Here is a 24,161-nt window from a genome sequence, read left to right on the forward strand (position 1 = left end):
AGTACACTTAAGGTTTGACCTGAACAGTACTTACTTGACTCTTCCATATTCCAGTACTGCTTAGAGAAGATGAGTGTGTTTGAAGTGCTCTTTCAGTTAGGGGATCAATAGACTCCATTACCACTATCCTTTCTTTACCTACTTCATCTGTGGATAGGATGATAAATGCCAGATTCTTCTGAGTAGGTTTCAGGTTCCAACTGAGAAAAATCTGATCTAGAAGCATTTAGGCTAATGAGAATAGTGAAGTAAGCTTCATAATTCTATATAAATCAGCAAATATGATGTTGGTGAGCAGAATCTTTCTAGCTTCTTTTGTAGTCCTTACCCCCTGGCATGGTTCTTTATTTTTCAATAAAGGATCATATGTATGTCACTTTTATATTTGACTTCACTTAGAGGTAACTGTCTTTTCAGGAGCTCAACTCTCTACAATCAAAAGGTCTCAACATGACAAGGATGGGACTTTAATTGTTTCCTAATACACTTTACATGTATGTTCATATTGCAAAATTCAGAGAGAAGACACTGTGCTAGATCCTGTAATTTTGGCACTCTGGATATTTCCTAAATCCTTTTTGCTCCAGGTCTGATGGAAGCTGACAGGTTCATAACACTACAGCAGTGTGATTCTTTCCTGCAGAACTTAGCCTTTTCAGTTTCTGATCCTTTTTAGAAGTTTGTTCCTTTTTAGAGAACACCAGCAGGAATGTATGAAGACATTTCTATACAACCAGTGCATCTGTCTCTGCCTCTAAAACACCTGCTCCTATCCTTACATCCTGATTTTTCTGTTCTGGATTAGGTAGAATGAACTGTTCCTTATGCTCTAATCAGTGCTAGCCTCTCTCTAGTTTGTCTCTTTGGTTTTGTGAAATAGGCTGACCTGGAACTTACTACAACTCACCTGAGCTGGAATGGAAATCCTCTTTGTTTTTGCCTCTCAAAAACAAAGTGCTGCAGGTACAGCCATTGGCCACTACAATTAATCTAACTCTCCTCACTCCCCAAGATTTATTTGCCTCTCTATGTCTGGGTGGGTATATGTACACATATGTGGAGACCAGAAGAGAGAGTCAGATATCCCCTTCTATCACTTTCTTCTTGTATTATTGAGGCAGGATCTCTCCCTGAAACTGGGGCTCACATTTTCTGGGATAAGCTGGAAGGAAGCAAGCCCTATAAATCTGTCTCTGACTTCCTTGGAGCTGGGGTTATAGGCATATGCAGGATAGCCAGCTTGTTATGTATATGCTTGAACCTGTGTCTGGTACTCATGATTGCATAGTAAGTATGCTTAACTATTGAACTACCTCTTCAGCTTTCCAACCTCTTTCTTTAAGAATTTCCCTGGAGCTGGAGATGTGGCTCAAAAGTTAAGAGCATTTGCAGCTCTTGCAGAGAACTCGAGTTTGGTTCCCAAAACCTACTTGGAGAATCACAATCATCTGTAATTCCAGTTCCAGAAGATACAACAGGATCTTCTTAGACATCAGGCACACACATGATGCAGAATATGATTTGGGCAAATACTCACACACATAAAATAAAAATGAAGAAACCTAAGAATTAGACTGCCTTTGAAAAGAAAAATTTTCCCAAACAAACACGGTTGTAAGGGTGTTACTGGGGAGGCTGATGTCTTGACCAGAGCAGAAGACTTAGCAGAAGAAAGCATTTTAATTTGTCTACTTGACAGGGTAGTAAAGGAAAACACAAACACAAGAATGAAAGAAAGGAGTAGCCTATACCCCTCTCTTCAAAATTCAAGAGTCAGTGTGCATAGTGGAAGCAGAGATCTGGGTTCAGGACCAAAATTTTCTGTTGTCTCTTCTGAGTCAGTATTCACACAGTCATCCCCATCTGCTGTTTATTGAGCATTCATTCATAATTTGTCAAGCACTGTGCCAGATACAGCAGATACAACAAATACAACCAGCACAGCTCCTGCTGTTTTGGTGCTTCTGCTGAGACTGTGGTGACTGCAGATACTTAGTCTGTGTAGTGGTGAGAATTGTGGACTGCAGGACATGTTTTGAAGCTAATACTGATAGAATTAATAACAGTTCATACATGGGATGTGATGACATAGCTGTGTCGAGACTGACCTTTGGGAGTTTGCTTTAACAGTGTGATGAACACTGACATCTGAGATGGTGACTACTGGCAAGGAGAGAAGAAGTGGTGTTGGTGTAAGCTCTAAGCAGAGATGTTGGAAAGGTAGTTGAATGTTTGAGATAAGAGTATTGAGAGAAGTAATCTTTATATCATCAAGCTGGATCTGATGGCTTTGGTTGTCAGTGCAGATAGAGAAAAGGTGCAGGTGTACATCTGAGTGTCTGGGAATGGGAAGAGGGGAGGCTCCCACTTGAACACTTGACTGAATGAAGACACCAGAACCTGACTTCTTTCCCCTTCAACTTGTAACAGTTGTCAAAGAGGAGATGACATTTGAGACTCACATTTTTCTTGCTAAATTGTATTCATAAAGACAGGAAGGCTGTATATAGAAATGATTTTTCTGCTTGAAATTTCTTCTGAATTTGTTTTGTGATATTGTGTGAGAGTTGCAGTTTGGTAAGTAGCAGAAGTTTTCAGTATGTACTTTGTTTAACACTGAGGAGAATGGATGAGGAATGGGAAGGTTTGGGAAATGTAACAGTATCATACTATACAGCCCTGTACCTTTTCAATATGATTGTATTTTAGTCTAAAAAAATGTAATACAGAAGGATCTGTGAACTTTATCACTGTGAGCAAGATTGTTGTACTCAAGAAAATGTATATGAAGATAAATACATTTGTAAAATATATGTGTACTGATTATGAATGGCATGTAGTTGGTAGCATGTATTTATTTATTTGTTTGTTTGTTTGAACAGATGCATGCTAAGGCTCCCAAATCCCTGTAAGCTGTTAGTAAGCTGCTATTTCCCCACTCTGCTCTTCTCCTCTTTACCATCCTCCAGCTCTGGAAACCAGGTGGGGTTTCCTGAAAAGTGGGCTCTGTTCTGGGAAGACGCTGTGGCTCACAGCCAGTGTGTCATATAACTCAGCCAATCCCATGGTGAGGAGACAAGACTTGTAGAAAGATAGGGGTAGAAACAGGAAAATCAAGTAGGCTGAAGGAGAAAACTAAGGTCTATGCTAATGGAAGCCAAGAACTTTTGGATGGGGCTTCTGGAAGGTCCCCATTCCCTAGGTACTTGGTATCTCTTTCCTTGAACTTCTGCCTTTAATTGCCCACCTGCTCTTGGCATAACTTCAAAGGTTTGTCCTAAGGAGTTGGATTACTGAGTAACAGATAAATGTAACCTTCCCCAGGCATTTGATTCTAGAAAAACTTCCATTTTGCCTACTTTTGAAGTCTGCTCTAATAGTATTGAAATATTAGATTTGACCTCTTGCTTCTGTCTGTATCATTTTAGGATGTGTTATGTGAACAAGTACAGGCTAGAGGAGAGGAAGGAGATGATGAATGTCATCTCTGAAAATCTGCTTTTTGTCATCTGCCCAGGAAATAAAGCCCTCTCTGATAACTTTAGGAGTTTAAGTGCAAAAGAGTACAGAGATTGTCTGATGGAGAGTCTTTCAACTACACATTCCATCAAAAAAGAGGTTCCTAGCATTGTGGCACATACCTGTGGTCCTAGTACTCAGGAAGCTGAGGCTGAGGCAGGAGGGTTGGAAGTTTGAAGCCAGTCTATGTTAAAGAATGAGACTCTTGTCTCAATCCCCCATCTTCAGAAAAGAGATCTCTTGAGAAATAATTTGGCAGAAGTTGAATGCTCATACCTATGTGATGTCAAATGCTTGTGGCTCTTGCTGTTAAGAATTATTTAACTCTGTTTAACCCATTGTTTGTTTGTTTATTTATTTATTTATTTCACTATTGATTCCTATTGTCCTTTTTTTGAGTGCTGTGCCCTAGGACAATCACCACTGTGTTGAAGTACGAAGAGTTCCAGAAAATGTGGTTTGGGATGATTCTTTGGTTAAGTCATTGCATGTAAATTAAGCTTGATATTTTATTTTTTATGGTCCTTGTTCTTGTTTGTAATGTGAGTAGGTAGAATGAATTAGTCACTAATGTCACCAAAAGTTATGACATTTTCTGGCTCTGATTCACTAATTAAACTAACCTTTAAAAAGTCTGTTTCCATATGAAAGGCTTTATCTTTCTTATTCTTCTTGCTCCTTTTGTATCTAGTTTAGTGCCCACAATGTAAAATCATTTCAGTAAATGTTGAATAAATACATTCCTCAGGGGTTCAAGACATGGGACCAGTCAACTGTGTTTGCAGGTGGTAAAGTAAGAATGATCTTGTCTGTGCTCTCGAGGAACTTTCCCCAGAAACCGGGATGTGTCATGAAGAAAATACAGATGAGGTTTTGAATTATAATCATTTGTGGGATAGCTACTGGGCAAGATCTTTGCTCTAAGTCAGGTGTGCAGATTAGAACAAAAGTGGGCTTTGTTAAATAACTTTCACAAGAAGTGTCATTTAGGGTCACCACACAGTCCTCTTTTCCCTACAAATGACTTTATAATACAACCAACACAAAAAAAACAAGCTAATGTTGTTTTTGTTTTATAGACAAAGGAGTGGAGGCTTGGAGACTTAGGGAATGTGTCCAAGTTTCCATAACTTGTGAATGAAAAGCCACAATTAGGACCCATTTGTGTGATCTAAACCATGAGATGTTCTGGCCTCCATCATGCCGTATTCCTTTTGTCATCCCATTCATGTGAAAAGCTGGCCTCAAACTCATGATCCACTTGCTTCAGCCTCCTGGGCTCTGTAATCCCAGCCTGTAATCCCGCACGAGTCACTATACCGAAATAGCTTTTTTCTTTTTCTCTCTCCTTTTCTTTTTGGTTATGGTATATCATAATAAGATGAGAGAGATGTTAAGAACATTGAAATGATGTGAGGAGAAGGGAGTGATAATCTGAGAAAAGGAAGGATGCTGAGCTTACCATTCCAGCTAGGCAGGATCACAGAGACTGTTCTGCCACTGCTAAGATCCCTCTTCAACAAAAACCTTTAGCTCAGCAACAAGAATGTTCTCTGTAATGATGGCACGGAGGTGAGGCCATGCAAGTAAGTTCTGGCCAACATGACATCAAAAGAAATGCTGGGTAGCAATCTCTTTCCTGGAGGCTAGCTGCTGGCCCTTTCCTTAATCCCTTCTGAGCAGGAATGCTGCCAATTTGAACAGTGAGACTAAAGACCATAGGTAAAAGACTGTAGGTTGTACATTTAGGTGTGTAATTCATTGGTGTTAAGCCATGTAACCCTTCTAGAATTACTTCATCATAAAGTGGTCAACCTTCATTCTCCACTGCCCAAATCCTGTGGGTACCCCAAAACTTGGCTCTGAATTTGACTACTCTAGATAATTAATTTAAATAGAATTGTCTAATATTGGACTTATTTCACTTAGCCATGATTTTGTAGCATATTATCTGAATTTTATTATTTTGAATGGTTTAATATTCAACTATATGCATGTCACACTGTTTTATATACTCATCTCCTGGTTATCTGCTGACATGGACTGTTTCTGCCTCTTCAAAGCCTGGCAACTTAGTGAAATATTGTCTCAAGATAGAAACTTTTAAGGGGAGGGAGGATTGATGTTACAGCTCAGTGGTACAGTACGTGTCTAGTACTTCTGAGGCCCTGTGTTCAGTACTCAGTACTGCTATGTATAATGCATCTGATTGCATTTATTGATTTTCGTGTTTGTCTGTGGACACAAACAGTTGAGCTGACTGTGCTCTTTGGTATTTTCTTGGAGAAACACTCAGAAGTAGGCGTGCCTTTATTAGGATTTATTTTGGTGGCATCATGGAAGTTCTGAGATTTCATTTAGGGGCCTGGGTTTGGAGCACACATTTATCAACTCTGTACACAGCTGGATTATGTGGGACATGCTTCAATGAGGATTCAGAAATCGTCACACCTGGCTGGGCATCATCAGAGAGCCTGGTAAGGTGACGACACCTCTTACAGGCTCCTGGAGACTGAACGATGGGGTAAGGATTGGCTTCCAAAGCTCTGTTTGTTGCAGTCCACTCTCCCCAGTCCTGCCCAAGTGAGATTGGTCAAGTTCCAGGGTTAAGACCTGTAAAGGTCTGAGAGGGATTCTGAGTCATCAAAGGTAGATTAAATTTCACTCAACATAAGTTTTGTGTACACAGCCATATTCAGAGATCTGAAAAAATTACTTATCTGTTATCAGAGCATTGAATTCTGGGTAAGAAGGTGAGGTCTGGGTGAGCAGCACTACTGAGTAGTAGATGTCCTCCTGTCCTCTGACTTCTGACTCTGTGTTAGGAGAACATGTTGTGAAAGTGATTCACTGACTCCTAGGAGCAGCCTCCTGAGCATGTCTGGGCCGCAGGATCAGTGGAGGTTGAGTCACCAGCTGTGGAATGCTGATTCCTTAGACCGTCTGTCGATCTAGCCCCAGCCCTGCTCTTCAGTCAGGACCAAAGCTGTGGGAAAGTTCTGACTCATTTACGTTTACACTTGACTCACAGACAAACTTCTAGCTGCTCATTTTATTTTATCCAACCAAATGTTCTGTGTGTGCCTTCGTGCATGTGTGTGCGCGCCCATGTGTGTATATACGTGCACGATGTGAATGAAATACACAAATGATTATTTGAAGTTATTTGCTGAGCTCACTTTTGTTGTCTCTGGATATTTATTCTGGAGCTGGTGCCAGGAGTAGGTGTGTGGGGGTTCTCAGCATGGTAGTCGTCCATGCATCTGTTGGTGAAGTGATACTTGGAAAGAAGCATGTCATTTTCATCAATCAATCTTCAAGAATACTGTACATGTACTTTCCCTGATACCTTCTGAGTCCCTGCCTTTTTATAGCACATGTATACATATGGTTGTATGTTCTCAGGAGATGGATCTGTAAGGGAGAGGCCAGTTTCCTTAGTGGGCACTTGGGTTCCCCTGGAGCCTGGGCCAGCCTTCTCGGTTAGTTCTGTCTGCTCTCTGTATACCTCTGTTCAGCCTTAGTCAGGGTTTTATACTTTACCATTCTGTCTTCTTGTTCTCTTACTATTTTTCTTGTTTGGAATATTTCCCATAATCAGCTTGTACTCTCACAATGCTTATATCTTCCCATCCCTAAATACCTCATTCATGTTCCATCCACTTCTTTTGCAGTGATCCGAGTATTGCATTCTTTCTGTGGGTCAGGTGTTTTGCCAGACATATCTGTCTGCAATATCTATTTGTTATCTGTCTATCACTTACTTATCTGTCATCTGTATTTATCTTCTATAGAATTTTTTTTAAAACAAGAAAATAAATACTTAGGATTATCCTTACTTGCAGGAGAAAAGTTCAGTTGCAGGAAATTGAAAGCTGCTTGAACCTAGCTGTTAAGGTTCTTCTTGTCCTGAACAAGTTCCCTATGCTAGTTCCCCCTCAGAATCTTTTGGGTTTGACTGTTAGTGCCATCTCTGCTCTTTTGTCTTGGTCAGGTGTGTTCTACATTTGGCAATCAGTCACCTTACCTCATTTGGAGGTGTGGCTTTGATGACTATCTTACTGTGTTCTGTTCTTCCCACTAAGCTACATGCAGACTTTACGTGATGAGGTGCAGGAGTCAGTGAGTTATTTCTTCTAGCTGTATTAACCCAGTTAGGCATTTACACCCTACCATAATGTTTTCTTCCACTAATTACTGAGTGTTCATAGCAAACTATCCATCATCTTCCTCTTTTTACACTTTTATTCCATACAAAGTACAGATCAGACACACTGTGGCTGGAGTTTGTATCATTTTCCTGCCCTGTCCTTCACCTTAAATCAAAAAGCAGAAAAGTAAATAGAATGGCCAGTCAGTTGGAGGGTTGTCTGTTAGATAGACAAAGGCTTTTGACAAGTGATGGATATAGGCATGCTGTAGACCTATGTGGAACCTCACCACAAGGTCTCAAAGTGTCTCATTAAGTTAGTTTTACCTTTTTATATACAGAGTGGAAAGTGTTTTTCTTGCTAAAAGACAGATGCCTTTGGGTACCTTTTCTAGTTAGTTGGTAAGAAATAATTAAGGACTTCTCATTATGATACCATTTCCCATCCAGAACTCAAAACTCACCCATAGTTTCTGTTGACAGCCACACCCTAGACTTTTTCTCTCTTTCCCAGTGGAAATGTGGTTGAAATATGGTCAAATTTTTGACCAGATGCAAAGTAAATAACTTGCAGTTTGAACTTGTCAAATTTTGTGAAGACTCACTAGTAAGTGTGACCATAAAAGTAGAGCCTTGATCTGTGGAAGTACACCATGGGTAAGCATTGGGTAATTGGCAGAACTTAAAATGGGTCTCCATGCTTTGAGATGTAATTTCTAGTTCTCTGTGGAACCATGGTTGATACTAGAAGGTAACTATCTAGGAGAGACACTAGTGAAGACAGAGTTCTCTTGTGCCCAGGCCCTACCCAGAAGGTTATGTTGCAATGTCTTAAGCTTCATATTGTGGGTAAAGAACAATCAGGTAAGCCCCAGAGGAAGCGTGGCTTGCTGTTTAATGTTCAGCTGGGCAGATGCACATATTAAATAAAGATGGGAATAGGGAAAAAATGGTAATTTTGTTGAGTAGTTTATACTAGTGATTTTCAAACTGTAGATTCCTGTTCCTTAGTGGAATGTGAAATCTATTTTTGGACTTTAGCGTTTTAAAAGAATATTAGATGGAAAAAATAGGGTAACATTGAAATTAGTGATTTACCCTGTGAGGGTAAGACTTGATTTCCTCTTTGCATTTTTGAGTTGCAGTTTCACTGCAGCCATAGTCCCTAAAGAGTGTGGCTGTGCTGTAGGAAGTGGGTGTGGAGGAAGGGAAATACCTTCCTCCACAGGAATACCTGCTGTTTGAGTCAGCTGGAGCCTTAAGTGTGTTCCATATGGCACCAGTGCCATCTGCTCAGAGCTGAGCCTGCACTTAAAGACCTGCATGTGTGGTTCAGTGGTGGATGTGTTTGCTTTGACTGGGTGGAACCCTGGGTTTGATCTCCAGCCTGGAAGAAGAAAAAAGTGTCACCATAAATATTAATCATAATTTTTTGACTGAGAAATGCTGGGGTCTCTGAAGAGAAATTTTTTTCTTTTATTTCTTTTCTTTTTAAAAAATCTATTTTGAGGCAGTACTCAACTTATTTTAGAGGACAAACTGAGTCGATGTTGTGCTGGGGACTTTTCCAGCTCCTGATCTGTCTGAATTGCTTGCATGGTCTCCTAGGTGGTCTTCCATGAGGCTGCAGGGCTGAGGTGCTCTTTCTCCTTCTGGGTACTGAGTGTTCAGGGAACCATGCAGGAAGCAGAGTGCCCACCTGGTGGTGTTGATGAACCATGGCAGTGGTGCCAGCAGTGGGGGTCTTCCCCTCACTCTCATTCTCTCGCCCTATGTACTGAGAAGTGACGAGTTTGTACCTGCGAATGCCAAGTGGTTAAAGTGTGGTTTCCTTCAGGCATTGCCAACTGCTGTGCCAGCAAGGAAGGGTCTGTGTCTTTGCTTTCATAACGTTGTTGAAATAACATTAGTAAAAATTTGTCAACTTGTGGTACAATATAGTTTCCCCTATTTGCTTTACCACCCCCGCCCCACGTATGTACTTGTACATTTGTATGTACATGTGTGTGTAGTTCAGAGATCAGCTTCAGGCATCAGTTTACCTAGGCTGCCCAGTGAGCCTCATGGTTTCCTCTCTGCAGTCCTTCTGCACTTGCGCTGCAGCTGTGCACTACCATGCTGTTACATGGGTGCTGAAAATCTGCGTGGAGGTCCTCATGCAGCAGACACTTCCATCTGTAGAGAGCCCTAGAGCCCATCCAGTACTTTTTCACTTTGCAGAACTTAAGTCTTGAGATCTAAGAAGGCTTGCGCAAGACTAGGCAAGATCTGGCCATTTGTCTTTCTGGGACAGGCTGGTGCAGGTTTTTTTGTTTGTTTGTTTGTTTGTTTGTTTGTTTGTTTTGTGCCCTTCCTATTTTTCCATATTATCTACTCTTTCTAGTTTTTTTCCTATGTGTTCCTTCCCCATCCTCCTGGTCCAAGCACAAGCGGGTGTCCTTTCCTTTCTTCTGGCTCTTTTCTGGAACAGTTATATACCTATACCCCTTCTCAGTTTTGATTTCTCCGAACTGGGAGCTGCTGCTCCTCTCCCAGATGGCTTCCGAGCCCAAGCCTCACACCGTGCCTTCTTGACTGCACACTCGCAACTGCCGGTTCTTGGCATCCTACCAAGTGCTCCTCTAGCTGCTGAGGCTCCTGTTTGTCTTAACAGCTGGAAGTAGGCCTCAAAGTTTTGTTAAACGTGCTCTGTTTTCTGTTTTATCTTTGCATCTCTCGCAGCCTGCATCTTTTCCAGAAGGGATCCAGCAAGGGCACTGGACAGGGAGTTGTAGCACGTACTGGCAGTTGATCATGGGAATGTCCTAAGCCAGGTCTTTTCATCTGCGGAGGGAACTGTGAATCCTCAATAGTTTCAAAGGTTTGAAAGCCTCTTTTAGGGACAAAATGTGTAAATAAATGCTAGGTTTTATTGTTATGGTGCAGGTGCTTCACAAACACTTTAGATAAGTGTCTTAGAAGTACTGACTGAAAGACAAGGTGTCTGTCCGTCATCTCCCTTCCACTCCCTCCCCCACCACCATTTTACAGACATGGCCTCATTATGTAGTCCAGGCTAGCATGGAACTTGCCCTGTAGCTCTGGCTGCCTACAACCTCACGGTTCTTCCACCTCTTCTTTCTAAGTGCTGGGATGATAGGCTGTGCGGCCAAGCCTGACCCTGCTTCCCCCTTCTGAGTATCCACTTCTGCCATCATAGTTTTAACCCCGAGGAGGGCCGTGGAGATGGCTTCTCTAAATCTTATCATGCCTCTTTAATAACATTATAGATACATTAATGGTAATTAGTTTAAAAAAGGGGAAAGTAAAGCAGAATCGAGCTGCACAACATCTTGATGCAGTGTGGCTTTTAGGAAGACATTTACTGACTTTAATTAAACAAAGTACTGTTTGCTCTGTCAGAGACCTTCTCTTTGGCTAAAGCAGGTTCTTTGGGAACAAGGCAGAGCCGACCCATCGACTTGGCATTGATCATTTGCTCATCCCTAGAAGTTTATTGTAAATGAAGCGGCATTTACTGTTGTGGGGTATTCCTGGAATCGCTGCTATAGTTAGAAGTAAGTGATTTTGTGTGACAGGAGTGGCATACAGAAAAGCTATAATTCTGACTCGTTGACAGGGAAAAATGCAAGTTTTGTATTTATATTATGTCATTCTTTTGGCTAGACTCCAGCAGCTTTATAGTTTCTTGCTGTGCTCTCAGCAGAATGTTATCCAGGACCAAAGGAATTGCTGGGGTCTCTGGAGAGACAGAGAAAGTCTTTCTGTAATGCTGTGGGTAGGAGCACTGGTGGTGCAACTGGAAGACAGCAGATGGTTTTCCTGGCCTGTGTGTGTGTGAAGACCTTAAGAAAGTTCCATGTCCAGGCAAGGTAGGCCCGTGTTGAGTAAGCAGAACACTGCTATTCCTCCAGGGTGGCTGCCATGCTGGAGTTATGGGCTGGAGCATAGTCAGGGTGGGGCAGTTAATGACTTTGCTGCTCTTGTTTGTTTTGAGACAGGGTCTTGCTGTACAGACCAGGTTGACCTCAAACTTACTTGTAGCCTATGCTAGCCTGGAATTTGTAATCCTCCAAGCCTCCTGGGTACTAGATTATAGGACTGCTTGATGGTTTCTAGATTATACTCTCAGCTTGATGGTTTCTTTTTGACAGTACTTTTAGAAGACTTGTAATGAGATCAGTGTCCTGGGTGGATGTTAGACTTTTCAGTCTACTAAACAGCCAGAGAAGACAGGGTGGTGGTGATTGAAGGGTGATTTCTTGCCCCGTGGAAAGGGCAAGGTTCTTGAATCAGGAGCTACACATTAGGGCTGCTGTCACTCGTACTGATTAGCCCAGCACAGCTCAGACTGTCTGCAGACTGAAGTTCCAGTGGTTTGCTCTGTCATAAACTGTGAAGTCACTTTCTGCATATTGGGGGTCCTTCTTGACTAGAACTGTATCGATAGCCATAATCAGATGAACAGAAATTATGGTCAAGATCAAGGGTTTCCTGAGAATTGAATTCTGTTTTGTGATATTTAGCTCCTGCTAAGCCTGTGAGGTAGAGCCTATTTTTATCTCTTCACTCTTACTGAGAGTATTGAGGTTCGAGGATGTTAAGTAACTTGCCTGGGAAGCCAGATTCAGGTCATTCAGGTCACTAGAGCCCCAGCCTTTGTACTTAACCTTCGGCAGACTATACTTCAGCATAGGGCCAGGATTCTGTTTACTCTGCCTTCTTCCCAGCAGGCTCCCAGCCCAGTGTATTTGTGTGTGTGTGTGTGTGTGTGTGTGTGTGTGTGTGTGTGTGTGTATATACACATATATATATATACATACACACATACATATATATATATACATATATATATTTTTTATTTTCTCTGAATTTTTCAACATTGTATTAGTATTTTTTGCTTTAGAAAGGTTTTTGATTCATTAATATAATTCACTATAGGTAAGATAGTATCTTCTTGAAAGTCATTATTTAGTACAGACTAGACTCTAACTCAAAGAGAGACAGCTGCATCTGCCTTCCAAGTGCTAGAGTTAAAAGGCATATACCATGGCACCTGGAAAAACAGTATCTTTAGTGGAAATAATCTAGGACATACAGTTTTATTTAGATTTTTATCATTGATTTTAGTTATGACTCAGTCTTTTTGCTAGACAAACCTGGCAGTAGCCTTTGGCTCAAATACATATGATGATAGCATTCTGTAACATTAGAACTGTCTAGTTCAGTTTCTGTTTTGCCCTCCATCTAAAATTCAGTCATCTATGTATCCCTTATGCAAATATTAAAAATTCAAGAGCTATCCAGATTGTCATATAGAAGTTGCTGGAACTTTGCCTGTTTGGAAGTGGTTTTGAGTTAGCTGTGTTCAGATCACAAAACTGTTTTGTCTTACTTGTCCATCAGTCAGAAACTATCAGAGATATTTGCCACTTACATAAGACTGTGATAAAGTATTCGAGAAGTCTATAAAATGTCTCCGATTTCTCTCCTGCATAAACCAGCACAGTAATTCTCTGTCACTGAATGAAGGTTATTTTTCTTTTAAATCTTTGCTTGTATAATAGGAAGACAAGTTCACTGCTTTCACCCAGACACTATGGGTTGCTCATCTTTATTGGTCTGATTTTCTAAGCTACTTGACATTCATTTGAAGTCCTCGGAAAAGTGTGTCTTTTAAATGATATTTTATGGTTCCTGCTGGTGTGTGTTTCTGGCACAGCAGACTTTCTCTTGTAGTGAGAAACTTGACTTAGTTTCTGAAGCCAGTGAATGGTTTCTGCAAGTGATAGGTAAATCACAGTCTGACTTATTTTGACATGTTTCTTGGATGAAGCCATTGTACAAATGTAACACTAAAATTACTTGTCATCATGAGTAGGGGCAGCCATCCTCTCTTGAAAGTAGATCCACAGTGCTATGCTTGAAGAGCTTAGTGCAGGTCTGAGCATGTTTTTTAAATGCTGTGTGACTTATTTTTATTATTAGAATGTCAGTTCTCTGAGAGTTCATTATATTAATTCAGCATGCAAAATGTCAGAGTAAATTGTGTATTGTCTAAGAATCCCATAGCTAACCTTGTTTCTCAGAGTTCAGACTGTCTCACAAATCTGAGCTTCAGCACTGGAGGTTAATTTGAAGATGAGATACACTGTGATTCCGGATAGTGCTGTTTGCAGCAGATAACAAAGACTGGGAAACACACTTGCCATGGTTATAGGTTGTCATGGCATCCTGGTTGTAGGAGCAGATTAGTGACTTTAGTCTGGCCCTTAAAGCTTGTGTGAAGCCCAGAGAAATTCTGACTCTTCAGATTAAACTACATGGGTTAATGGTACAAATTAAAAAGTTTTAAGTACTAAACAGGGTTGTGCAGTAGCCCCCATGGAAGGAACTTTGGCCTGGTGGGACTAGTAAAATCTCTTCTGCTCTAAAGAGCTCTGAGTCTATGAGCCTTTCCTGGTTTAGGGCAAGCTTCTTAGTGTTTGAAAGCAGAGTTCCATGCCTTGGTAAAGGCAGACAGCTATGTCCTTAGCAAGTTTTGCTCATGCCCAGCGTGTAAAGGAATATTGTAGGCTTCCCCAGACTAGTGCTTTCATTCCAGGCCTTTGCCTTCACCTGCTGGTGTTTTTGTTTTTCCTCTCTCACTCTCTTTACAACCATCACATTTCAGTTCTGTGTTACTGCATCCCTGAGCCCCAGGCTGTATCGCATTGTCTATGCTGTCTGTTTGTGTCTCTCTGCTTGGTTCTACTGTTCTGCAGGTGATAAGCTCCACATGGGCAGGGACCAACTTGCTCTTTTCCTAGTTAATTCATTTTCTGATATGGAAAGTCATGAAATGTGAATGGAAGACTTCTAACTGTGATGTTTGAAGCCCTGTTTCTGCACAAAGCACAGAATTATCATTTAGTTATTTTCTAATGTCATATGAGGCAGTGTATCTACTCATAGTCTTCAAGCACTTGTCATATATTGTTCTGTTTTTAAAGCTAAAGGGAAAGTGATTTGTTATTTCAGTACTTTTGAAGGTACTCGTGTCCTAGTTGCCAAACAAAAGTTGTCACATCAAAATTCACACACAAAATTTCCTTCCTGATCTATGGTCATTACTTTTTAAAAAATGTATTTTATTTTCTGTGGCTAGAATTGAGTATATGTTTAGGCATTGTGTGTTTCCCTTGGATCTCAGAAAAAAAAAAGTATCAGATCCCCAGAATCTAGAATTATGGATGATTATCTGACATATGTGGGTGCTGCTGTGTACTGAACCAAGGTCCTCTGGAAGAACAAATGTTCGTAAGCACTAAACCATCTCTCTGGCTCCGACCATCATTAATTTTACTAAAGCCTCAGCCATTGCAGGAAGGATTCTTCTACTATCTCTAGCCTGTCACTACATGGGTCAGAGGAACACAAGAGGTCCTGTGGTACTCTCTTGCTTTTGGGTTTTATGTTGTTTGCCGTGGTGATGATGTAAGATGATGGAGACTGCTGCTAACCACCTTCATCTCTTGCTTCCTCATCCATCTCTGCCATGCACTGGCCAGGCCTGTACTTTTCTACAAGCAGATTCTGGTAAAAATGTGCTAAGTAATAAATAGAAGCCAACTTTGAATCTGTACATTGATAGCCGCGTGTTGGCAAAGACACTTTGTAGGGATAAGCTTGTTTGGTATCTGCACGGTCATTCCTGGCCTTGGAAGAAACACATAGATGACTGTACTTAGGACAGGGCGCTCTACACCTGGAAGCAAAAGTTCTGCCTTCTTTCCTTGTCTCTGCCTTCTTAGTGTCTCTCTCAGTCTTCACCTACCCCTTTATTCTAAATGCACTTCCTACATGTATAGGCTCTGCTGTTTCCTTAGTGGAAAGTATCTTCTTACTTTCAAATCTAATTACCTCTGATTTGATTTATTTTTGTCTCTAGATCAGCTCTGAATGGGCTTTGGAAAGTAAAGAAGAAAATCCAGTCTGCTTTTCAGGGACACTGGACAACCGAATAAATGCAGGTATGCACATTTGCCTTTTTGTTTTAGTCTTTTGAGGTAGGGTCTTACTTTGAAGACCATCCTGTATGAATTTGAGATCCTCTCACCTCAGCCTACCCAGTGTAGAGATTATGGCTATACTATTGCACCTGACCTTAAACTGTGACACTCAGCCTATAGGACTGTTTGTGCTCTGGTCTGTCTGTCTGTCTGTCTATCTGATCTGTATATTATTCATTCCCAGTGTTGGATGTGCTGGCTTAATCAATTCCTTTATAGCAAAAGCTCCAGAAAGTTGTAACCTCTCCTGATAGCTACACTGTTACTAGTATATCATGTGTTCTTTCTTCTATGTTCCAATACATATTGCATTACTCACAGCCCCTAGTACACCTGCTATGTTCTTTGACTTGTGTCATCCAGTTTGGTCATGTAGCTTTGTGTCTACATTTTCAGCAGCTGTGGAGACATACCTTGTATAGTGGACCCTCTCCTGTCAGAACTTACCAGTGGGCATTTTCTTGCTGTTGCTAATAGTACTGTTCTTTGTGCATGTTTTGTGTGGATACATAATTATTTCTTTAGAGTTACAGTATAGTTTATAGTCTTTGATTCTTCTCCTGTTGTATCTACAGAGAATCTCTTAAGACAGAGGTTTCTTTTGTTTTACACTGTGAAGCAGGCTTAAACACTGTTTATTTCCATCTTGGTTTTTCAGTATGATCAGAGCTGGGCTTTTTTGCTTGCTTATCTGAACTGTAGAGTAAGTTATTAGCTTAGTCTTCAGCCTAATTTCAAGTAGATTCTAGTTTTTAGACTATTTGGGATATTATCAATTAACATATTAACATTGAATACCTGGATAGTCTCCCTTTCAAGTTATCTCGCTTCCTATCACCATGACAGCTAATAGACTAAGCAAACGGGTTTGGTGCTGGGAATTACGACAGAATATGCTGTGTAGGATTCCTCATGTTTGGGGAGTTCCTTGTATCTTCTTCCAAGTGCCCACTGTATGTCATACTGGGTATAAAAGACGAATACTGCTGTTATGCTCAGGGATTCACAGCACAAAGGTGTATGAATTCAATGACCATGATACCTGTGGCTAGTGTGATAACTTTAGGAGCACAGAAGAGATGGCATCCAGCTTAAGGGTACAACTGGGGCTCAGTGAAGCCTTCTTGATGGAAGTGCTAGTATGGGCTGGTTTCTGAAGAAGATTGAACTTTGCCATGAAAGCCAAGTAGCGAGTGTATTTCACTAGTGGAATCAGTATATGCGAAGATAGCACAGAGGGCAGAATGGGTGGCATGAAGGGACAAGGATACCTGGTGGCCTGGGTTTCAAGCAGTTAGACGTGAGAGGAGATGGGATGAGAGGCCAGCCAACCAGGAGTCTGTAGTTAATGACTAGCTAGTGGAGGGTCTGATCTGGGTTACAGAGATAACACTTGGGCACTTTTATGAAGCTGGGTCTGGCAGGAAGGAAGGAAATACTTTGGGGACAGGAAAATGGTTGGGAGGTCATTGGTGTTGGGCAAGGGATGGAAGGATATGTGAGGTTCCCCTTGCTCTCTTCCTCCACTGCCCTTGGCTGGACTCAGTATCTGGGACTGCTTCTTTAGTCCTGACCCTCTTGTTCTGAAGGCCTTGTGAGTGGTTTTCCTGCAAAGAACTTACCTGTGGGTCTTGCCTTGAATGAGATTCTTGTCCTTCTGTTTCCCTCCAGTGATAGGGATCTGTCCCCAGTCATCAACTTTCATGGCCCTTCCATGTGATTTATAGTGCCTAAGTAGTAGTCACTTTTTGTACACTGCCTCAGATGAGGATATGAACGAATGTGAATGCTAAGACTGGAAAGACTAATTCTTTCTGTTGATTACTTATAAGTTACGTGTGTGATCCCAGCAGAGGCAGCAATATTCAGTCTTTTAACATCAGTGACTCCAGATGAGAGCTTTTTTCAACTACAACTAGTATGCAAATAACGAACACAATTCAAATCCTGCTTAAGATTATTCTGATTGTTGAGAATATGGTCTGACTGTCTAGTTACTGTGCAAAATTAATTACTTCTATGTTTCATCTCTTCTAAGTTCTGATCTCATTGATATTCAGAAAGGGAAAGGGTAGAAGTTCTCATCCAGTCTCACAGATGCCTGCTTACTTTCCTCCATAGCAAATAACACATGGACTAACTACATTGTCTGTTCTTCCTTCCCAACAGTATCTAAATATAAAAGAGGACTGCAATGCCATGGCTTTCTGTGCTAAAATGAGGAGCTTCAAGAAGACTGAGGTGAAGCAGGTGGTTCCTGAGCCAGGAGTGGAGGTGACTTTCTATCTGTTGGACAGGGAGCCACTCCGCCTGGGCTGCGGAGAGTATACCGCCGAGGAGCTGTGCATCAGGGCTGCCCAGGAGTGCAGTGAGTACTGGCTGCAGGGCTGGGAGGCTGCAGTGAGACACTGTAGAAGCACATGTGGAGTCTCTCCTCTTTTTATTTCGGCTGAGAACAAGGTGTGAGTTCTGGAAGCCAGGGTTCTGCCTTGTTTCCTAATCCTGGACCTTGACTTCTCATGGAAACTTGTGCATTTCTCCTTTATCATTAATGAGACAGCTATAGAATACCAAGGAATGACCCTTGCCTTCTGTAAAGCTCAGTCTTGGGGGACAGGCTCAGTACCTAGCCTAGGCTGGCCTCAAAGCTGCATTCTTCCTGACACTGAGTGGGTTACTGAGATTACAGTATTTACCATCACATCCAGCCAAAGCTCAGTTCTCTATTCTCTCACATCTCTGTAGTTGGAATGACATCACCACTAGATGAGGTTCATGCAAGTCTGTATGGGATCAGTAGTTCTGTTTCCTAATGTATTGAGAGTATTCTGATTCCTTGAGTTTGGCCCATTCTTCCCTTACCTGGTCCATTCTGCCACTTTGAAGTGGGAATTTTAGGGTTGCTCTGTGGCTTGGTCATTCTAGATTGTGACAAGGACACAATCCTTTTTAAAAGTGAGATTGGTTTATAAAAATACATATGTGTGAAAATACCATGATGAAGCCTTTGTATATTAACCTAAAAATTAATTTTAAAAAGGAAGTGAGACTTGTTTTACTTAAAGTTAGCCCATTACCTTGATAATGTGAGAGACCAAAGCACCTACCAAAATAAATCTCCTTTTATCATCCTCCAACATGGAGGTGTGTGGTGTTTATCCACTTAATTTTATAGTAAAAAGTAAAGTAAAGTAAAGCCCTAAAACCATAAAAACAGCCACCTATCTCATACATTAGTTTACTGACGTTCATTGGAATATACACTTAAAACATTTGGGTTTTATAGTTGTAAATTGTATTCCAATAAATGTGATGAGGTAACTTTCTGTGATGCTGGAGAGCCTGGGCCACGCTCTGCCTATGCCTTTAACTTTGAGCGTGACATTGTGGGAGTGTTGTAGACATTGCTAGTAGTATAGTTTGTCTGGAGGCCCCATTTATTTCCCAATACACATCTTTCTGCCTAAGGTGCTTTATGTACCAGAACACCAACAAAAGGGGAGCATTTATGTTACAGGGGAAGAATATGGTAGGCTCTTTACCCTAATACTACGTGGGATGAAATGGACTGAGCTCTGTGGAATGTGGGGAGAGGAGGCCATATTTTTAAGTAACTCTCGATAGTCAGTAGTTGTTAGGGCCTGACAGTAGAGGTTATCTAGTTCTCAGTCCACCGTGTAGAGAATAGAGGATATCTCTTGTGTTAATTTGAAAATACACAAACACTGAATGTTACAGATTTTTATAGCTCTCATTGGTAATTGTGGTAAGTGGTGTTGGAGCAGTGTGCTTTCCTTTACATTTTCATCTAACTTTAGTAAAGTTTTTCTTTTAGCTTTCATTGTTTTGTCTCCTGATAGACCCAGAAGCAAGGCATTTCCTACTCTAGTTTTCCCACCATGCTGGTTATTATTAAAGGAGCAGATAGTGGAATGGGAAGGCAGAGGACTGTAGGGCTAGCTTTGTTAAGAGATCTTCCTGTGAGTTAATGCAAATAAATACATTTATTATAGTGTAGAGAGTACTTAGTGTATTTAATTATTAATTACAATACATTTTAATCACTGACACAAAGTCACTTTGTTTATTGTTTATTCTAATATGCAGTTTGTATGGTGGCCAGAAACAACTTTGCATGTATAATGTATAATCACAGTGTCAGAATTGTTTAAACAAATTATAGGAAACAGATTGAGGAATTCCTATCTCCCCTTGAAGAGATGTTTTTTCCCTTGGTATGATTTAAAAGGGGCACATCAGGAGGGATCTGTGGGCCTCTAAGATAGCCCTTTTTTCTTGTAATCCAAATTTGGTAAGACTCCCATAATGAGAACTGTATCGTTTTATTTGTAAATGGCTTTAATTTGATTTGCCAGGAGCCACAATACATGCTCCTGGGGAGCTGTGATTCTTGATGCACACGATTAAAACCACCCTCAGTGAGTATAGCTGAGAGTTGTGTCTGCACTGAGAGGATGCAGGTGACAGAGACTGTTTCTGGATGAGAGAATTCCTTATCTTTGTGTGTATTGCTTCTGGAAACAGATGACCAAGTGCATCTGCCTGTAACTTGCCTGCTCTCTTCTCAGGTATCTCTCCTCTCTGTCACAACCTCTTCGCCCTGTACGATGAGAGCACCAAGCTCTGGTACGCTCCGAACCGAATCATCACTGTGGATGACAAAATGTCTCTCCGGCTCCACTACCGCATGAGGTATAGCACACACAGCTGGTGCCAGAGGGTTTACTCAGGTTGCCTGGGACATTGTTTGGCCAGGGGCCCCAAGTCACTTAGGAAGAATAGTTATTTTATTTGCTTGCTTCTCATACAAGAAGGGACATCTTCCATGTTGCAGTGTGATTCAGAGTGAATTTGATCACCTCTCACATTTTATAAACATGATATGAAGATTGTTTTAGATAGAATCAAAGCCTTCTAGCAATAGCGCTTGAAAAAATGGAAAGAAAAAAAGAAATACACACACACACACACCACTTTAATATTCTAAGGTCATTGTATTTTAAAACTTTTGAGGTGAGTGATATATGGCATGCATATGCACAAATGCATATACTCAGTTATGGTATAAAAATGTTTCCTACTAAAGGCTGTAGCTAAGAAGCATTCTGTATACTACCTGGAGAGATAACAGAAATACATGCTCAATCCTGACAACATTGGGCTTTCATTGCTTGTATGCTTTTTCTGATGAGCACTTCACTTTTCTCCCATGCCAGAGATTTTCTTAACTATCCCAAGGTTACATAGACAGGTGGTTCTTCCATTGGCACACACCTTTGACTTTGTAAGTGTATTGAGGAAATGTATGTGGGGATGAAACCATTTTAGATGGCAATGAAGCACGAGTTAATGTTTGCTTAGCCATGAAGCTTATGAGTAGGCTAGGCCCTTTCTGAAAAGAACCTTGATCTGTGTAAATACGGTTAAATCAGTAGATCAGCTCAGATGCTAAGAGGGTTCCAGACCATGCTAGAAACACCTGCCAGAATCTCTGGGGTCTTCATAGTACCCTGTCTGTCGCCTTTGTTACATTTTGGTTGTGCAGCACCGTACCAGTCTGAGATGCTGAACTCTCCTCTTCTGGTGCCCAGCTAAGTTCTCAGCTTGTAGAGAGAGAGAGAGCTGTGTGTCCTGTGAGACTCTTACCCCATTATAGGGGACCCTTTAGCCCTCCCAGCTGAGCCTTCTCACTATGTTTTGTTTTGTTTTTCTCACTCTGATCTTACTTCCCTCACTTCCCTCAGCCTGTGAGAGGGACTGGCAGCTGGAAGTTTAGACAGGGACATGCCCTTGAGGTCTGATTCTTTCCTAGTGGGCTTTTACATGTAGATCAGAGTCCAGTATGGCAGCATGTAGCACTTACAAAGGACCCGAGCTTGCCTAACTCAACCCTCCCATTTTCCAGAGGAAAAGCTGATGAACTGCAAAGAGAAAGGAGTTGGTGAGGTTCCACACCAAGGAAACCATCTTGGTAGTGCGGCAGGTGCTTGTCTTCATGGCTGTCTGTGGTGTTTAGCTGCTCCCCGTTCTGTTAGCTGCCAGGAACTACACAGAGACTTCAGTGCTGTCACCTGGACTTTATACCTGCCAGTGTGCTTTTACAGGATATTGCTTTGTTACCACAGTCTCTTTGAAGCTGGGGAAAGATACCACCCTCAGTGCAGACATTTGCGGTAGAACAGTCTACAGAGAGCTTGAAAGCTGGTACACTTAACTGCTGAAGAAGTTGCAGTAAGAAAACAAGTCAGTGACTGTCGCAGGGCCACCCCAGCTCTACTTTAGGAAATATTCTTGCACTTTAGGCATGCCTTTCTGTTTTTACTTAATGATGTGGATGGTAATTTATGGTACACACACACACACACACACACACACACACACACACTGTGTGTGTGTATATGTATACATATTCTTGTTTTCAAGGAAAAAATATGAGTGAAAATCACTGACTTCAGTACAATTCTGTAGAAACTTAAAAAACCTTTTTTGTCAGGTACAGAGTTTAAATGCAAACATAGACTGTGTAGTCATCTCTAGTGTTTCTCTGGAACTTTCAAGATGGCTGATGTGTTGCTCTCTTCTTCCTCATCATTCTGTAAAGGTGTGTGCACTCGATGAACACTGCACTTACTCGCCCTCCGTTTCAACTGTTACTGTATTATAAGGGCTTATGTATACAAAGTTCAGTAAGCAGCTTGGTAACTTTTTAAAATTTCATAGTAAGTTGATAGTTTTGAGAATTTTACAGTTATGTGGGAGCTGGCCTAGTCAGTAGAGTGCTTGCGAGGACCTGATTTTGGATCCCACCCAGCACTAGCATACAAAGCCAGGCATGGTAGCACGTTACTTTTCTAGTTTTGCTCTATTAGCAATTAAGAAATTTTAATATTGGTAATCACCTTTTATTTTTAAATCTAGAACACATCACAGATCTGCCTGTCACCCTTGCACTGGACCCATGCTAATAATCTCACTATCGTTCTGATTTTAGTATTTGCGCTGACAAAGCAAGCACCACCTTATTATTTTTTTCCCCAAACGGATCTTGCCAACTTGCTGAGGCTAGCCTTGAATTTGCAATCTCCTGCAGAAGCCTTCCAAATACTGGAATTGTAAGCACCACCACTGAACCTGGCTTACCAATTTGGAGGCAGAAGGAGTGTGCATGGGTGAACATGAGTGTGCATGTTCCGAGAGTACCTGTCCTCAGGGCTTCTCTCAGAAAGCTTTCGGGAACCTGACATGCTGAACATAATGCTTGCGGTTCTCACGTGTTTTTTTTCTGCCAGAATTTACCTGGCCTATGTGCTCTTCAGTCAGAGGCCTGGTTGAGCCTTTGTAGCTGGCCAGGTAGTTCTGCTTCCTGCTTATGGGACGAGTGGAGCTTCACTGACTTGGCTGTGCTCCGTACTTCTTGTGAGGAGTACTAAGGGCCAAGGCCCACATAAACATAAGCCACTGCACTGGTGGGTCCCCTTGGGTCCTACCAATTGAAATCTGGTCTCCTAGAACATATATGGAAACTAAGGGGAAGAGTCTACCATCAGCTTTGGAGACCTGGAGTAGTTTGTGTAGCTTGTGGTTGTTTTCTGTGTGCAAGACACTGAAGCCCAGAGTCATTCTCCTAGTTCCTTTCATGAGCTAAAGAGAAGACAGGCTGTATACAACCAGTGAAAGCTACAACATACTACCTTTAAAGTAATAGTTTTTCTACCTTTAAAGTAATAGTTCCATCCTGTCCTCCCATGTTGACTGCTACTCCTTGAGTTTGTTCATCATTTGTTGTTCATCTGTGAAGCACATATTTAGCACCTGCTGTGTGGCTCTGGGGATTTGGTGCTGAGCAAGACAGCTGTGGCCTCTGCTGTGAGGGAACTCTCACTTTGCTCACACCGTTTTAGAATGTACCTGTTTGTTTCCTGGTCAATTCAGTCCATCATCTTGTTCTTGCAGAAGCATCTTGCCTCATCCAAGTGCTTGTTTGCTGTCTGTGTTCTAGAGTCAGGCATGTTCAACATGTAGCCTGCAGGTTGTGTGCATACCAGGGTAATTATGAAGGTAGTTCAACACATTTCTAGATGATAATGTCATATTGCAATGTCAAAAGTTTGAATTCTAGTGTGACATTCATTATGCTGGACAAGTTACCTATTAAACATGGTGTTAAGGGCTCAAAATATTATCAGGCATTCATAAAATGTGTATGTTTTATTTTTAGTCACATTAAACTGAGCATAAGTCAAGCTGTAAAATGTAACTCTTGACAGATATTTATAGAGGAAAAGAGAAGTATGTGGGGCCTGTGAACACTGCAGTGTAGTTCTGTTTATGACATGTGTCCCACTTCCTGTTGTTCTGTATTATTGTGGGGCAGGGAACTCACAGAGGGCAGAGGCTATGCCCGAGAGCCCTCTGTGTCC

The 24,161-nt window shown here is 41.4% G+C and overlaps 1 protein-coding gene and 1 non-coding gene across 3 annotated transcripts in view; one reads left to right on the forward strand and one right to left on the reverse strand.

Moving 5' to 3' along the window:
- Jak1 (Janus kinase 1) overlaps positions 1-24,161 on the forward strand; it is a 111,394-nt gene that overhangs the window by 51,401 nt on the left and 35,832 nt on the right. For both annotated transcript variants that reach the window (XM_034503254.2, XM_076934612.1), the window contains exons 2-4: positions 15,600-15,681; positions 17,890-18,088; positions 20,310-20,433. In XM_034503254.2, the coding sequence (XP_034359145.1) occupies positions 15,676-15,681; positions 17,890-18,088; positions 20,310-20,433 (329 nt within the window). In that variant the 5' untranslated portion in view covers positions 15,600-15,675. The remainder of the gene's footprint in view (positions 1-15,599; positions 15,682-17,889; positions 18,089-20,309; positions 20,434-24,161) is intronic.
- On the reverse strand, positions 22,650-22,756 carry LOC117709656 (U6 spliceosomal RNA). The gene has a single exon (XR_004606905.1). It is a non-coding gene; the product is annotated as a U6 spliceosomal RNA (small nuclear RNA).

This window comes from Arvicanthis niloticus, chromosome 5 (genome assembly GCF_011762505.2).
Source record: "Arvicanthis niloticus isolate mArvNil1 chromosome 5, mArvNil1.pat.X, whole genome shotgun sequence".
Taxonomy (NCBI): domain Eukaryota; kingdom Metazoa; phylum Chordata; class Mammalia; order Rodentia; family Muridae; genus Arvicanthis; species Arvicanthis niloticus.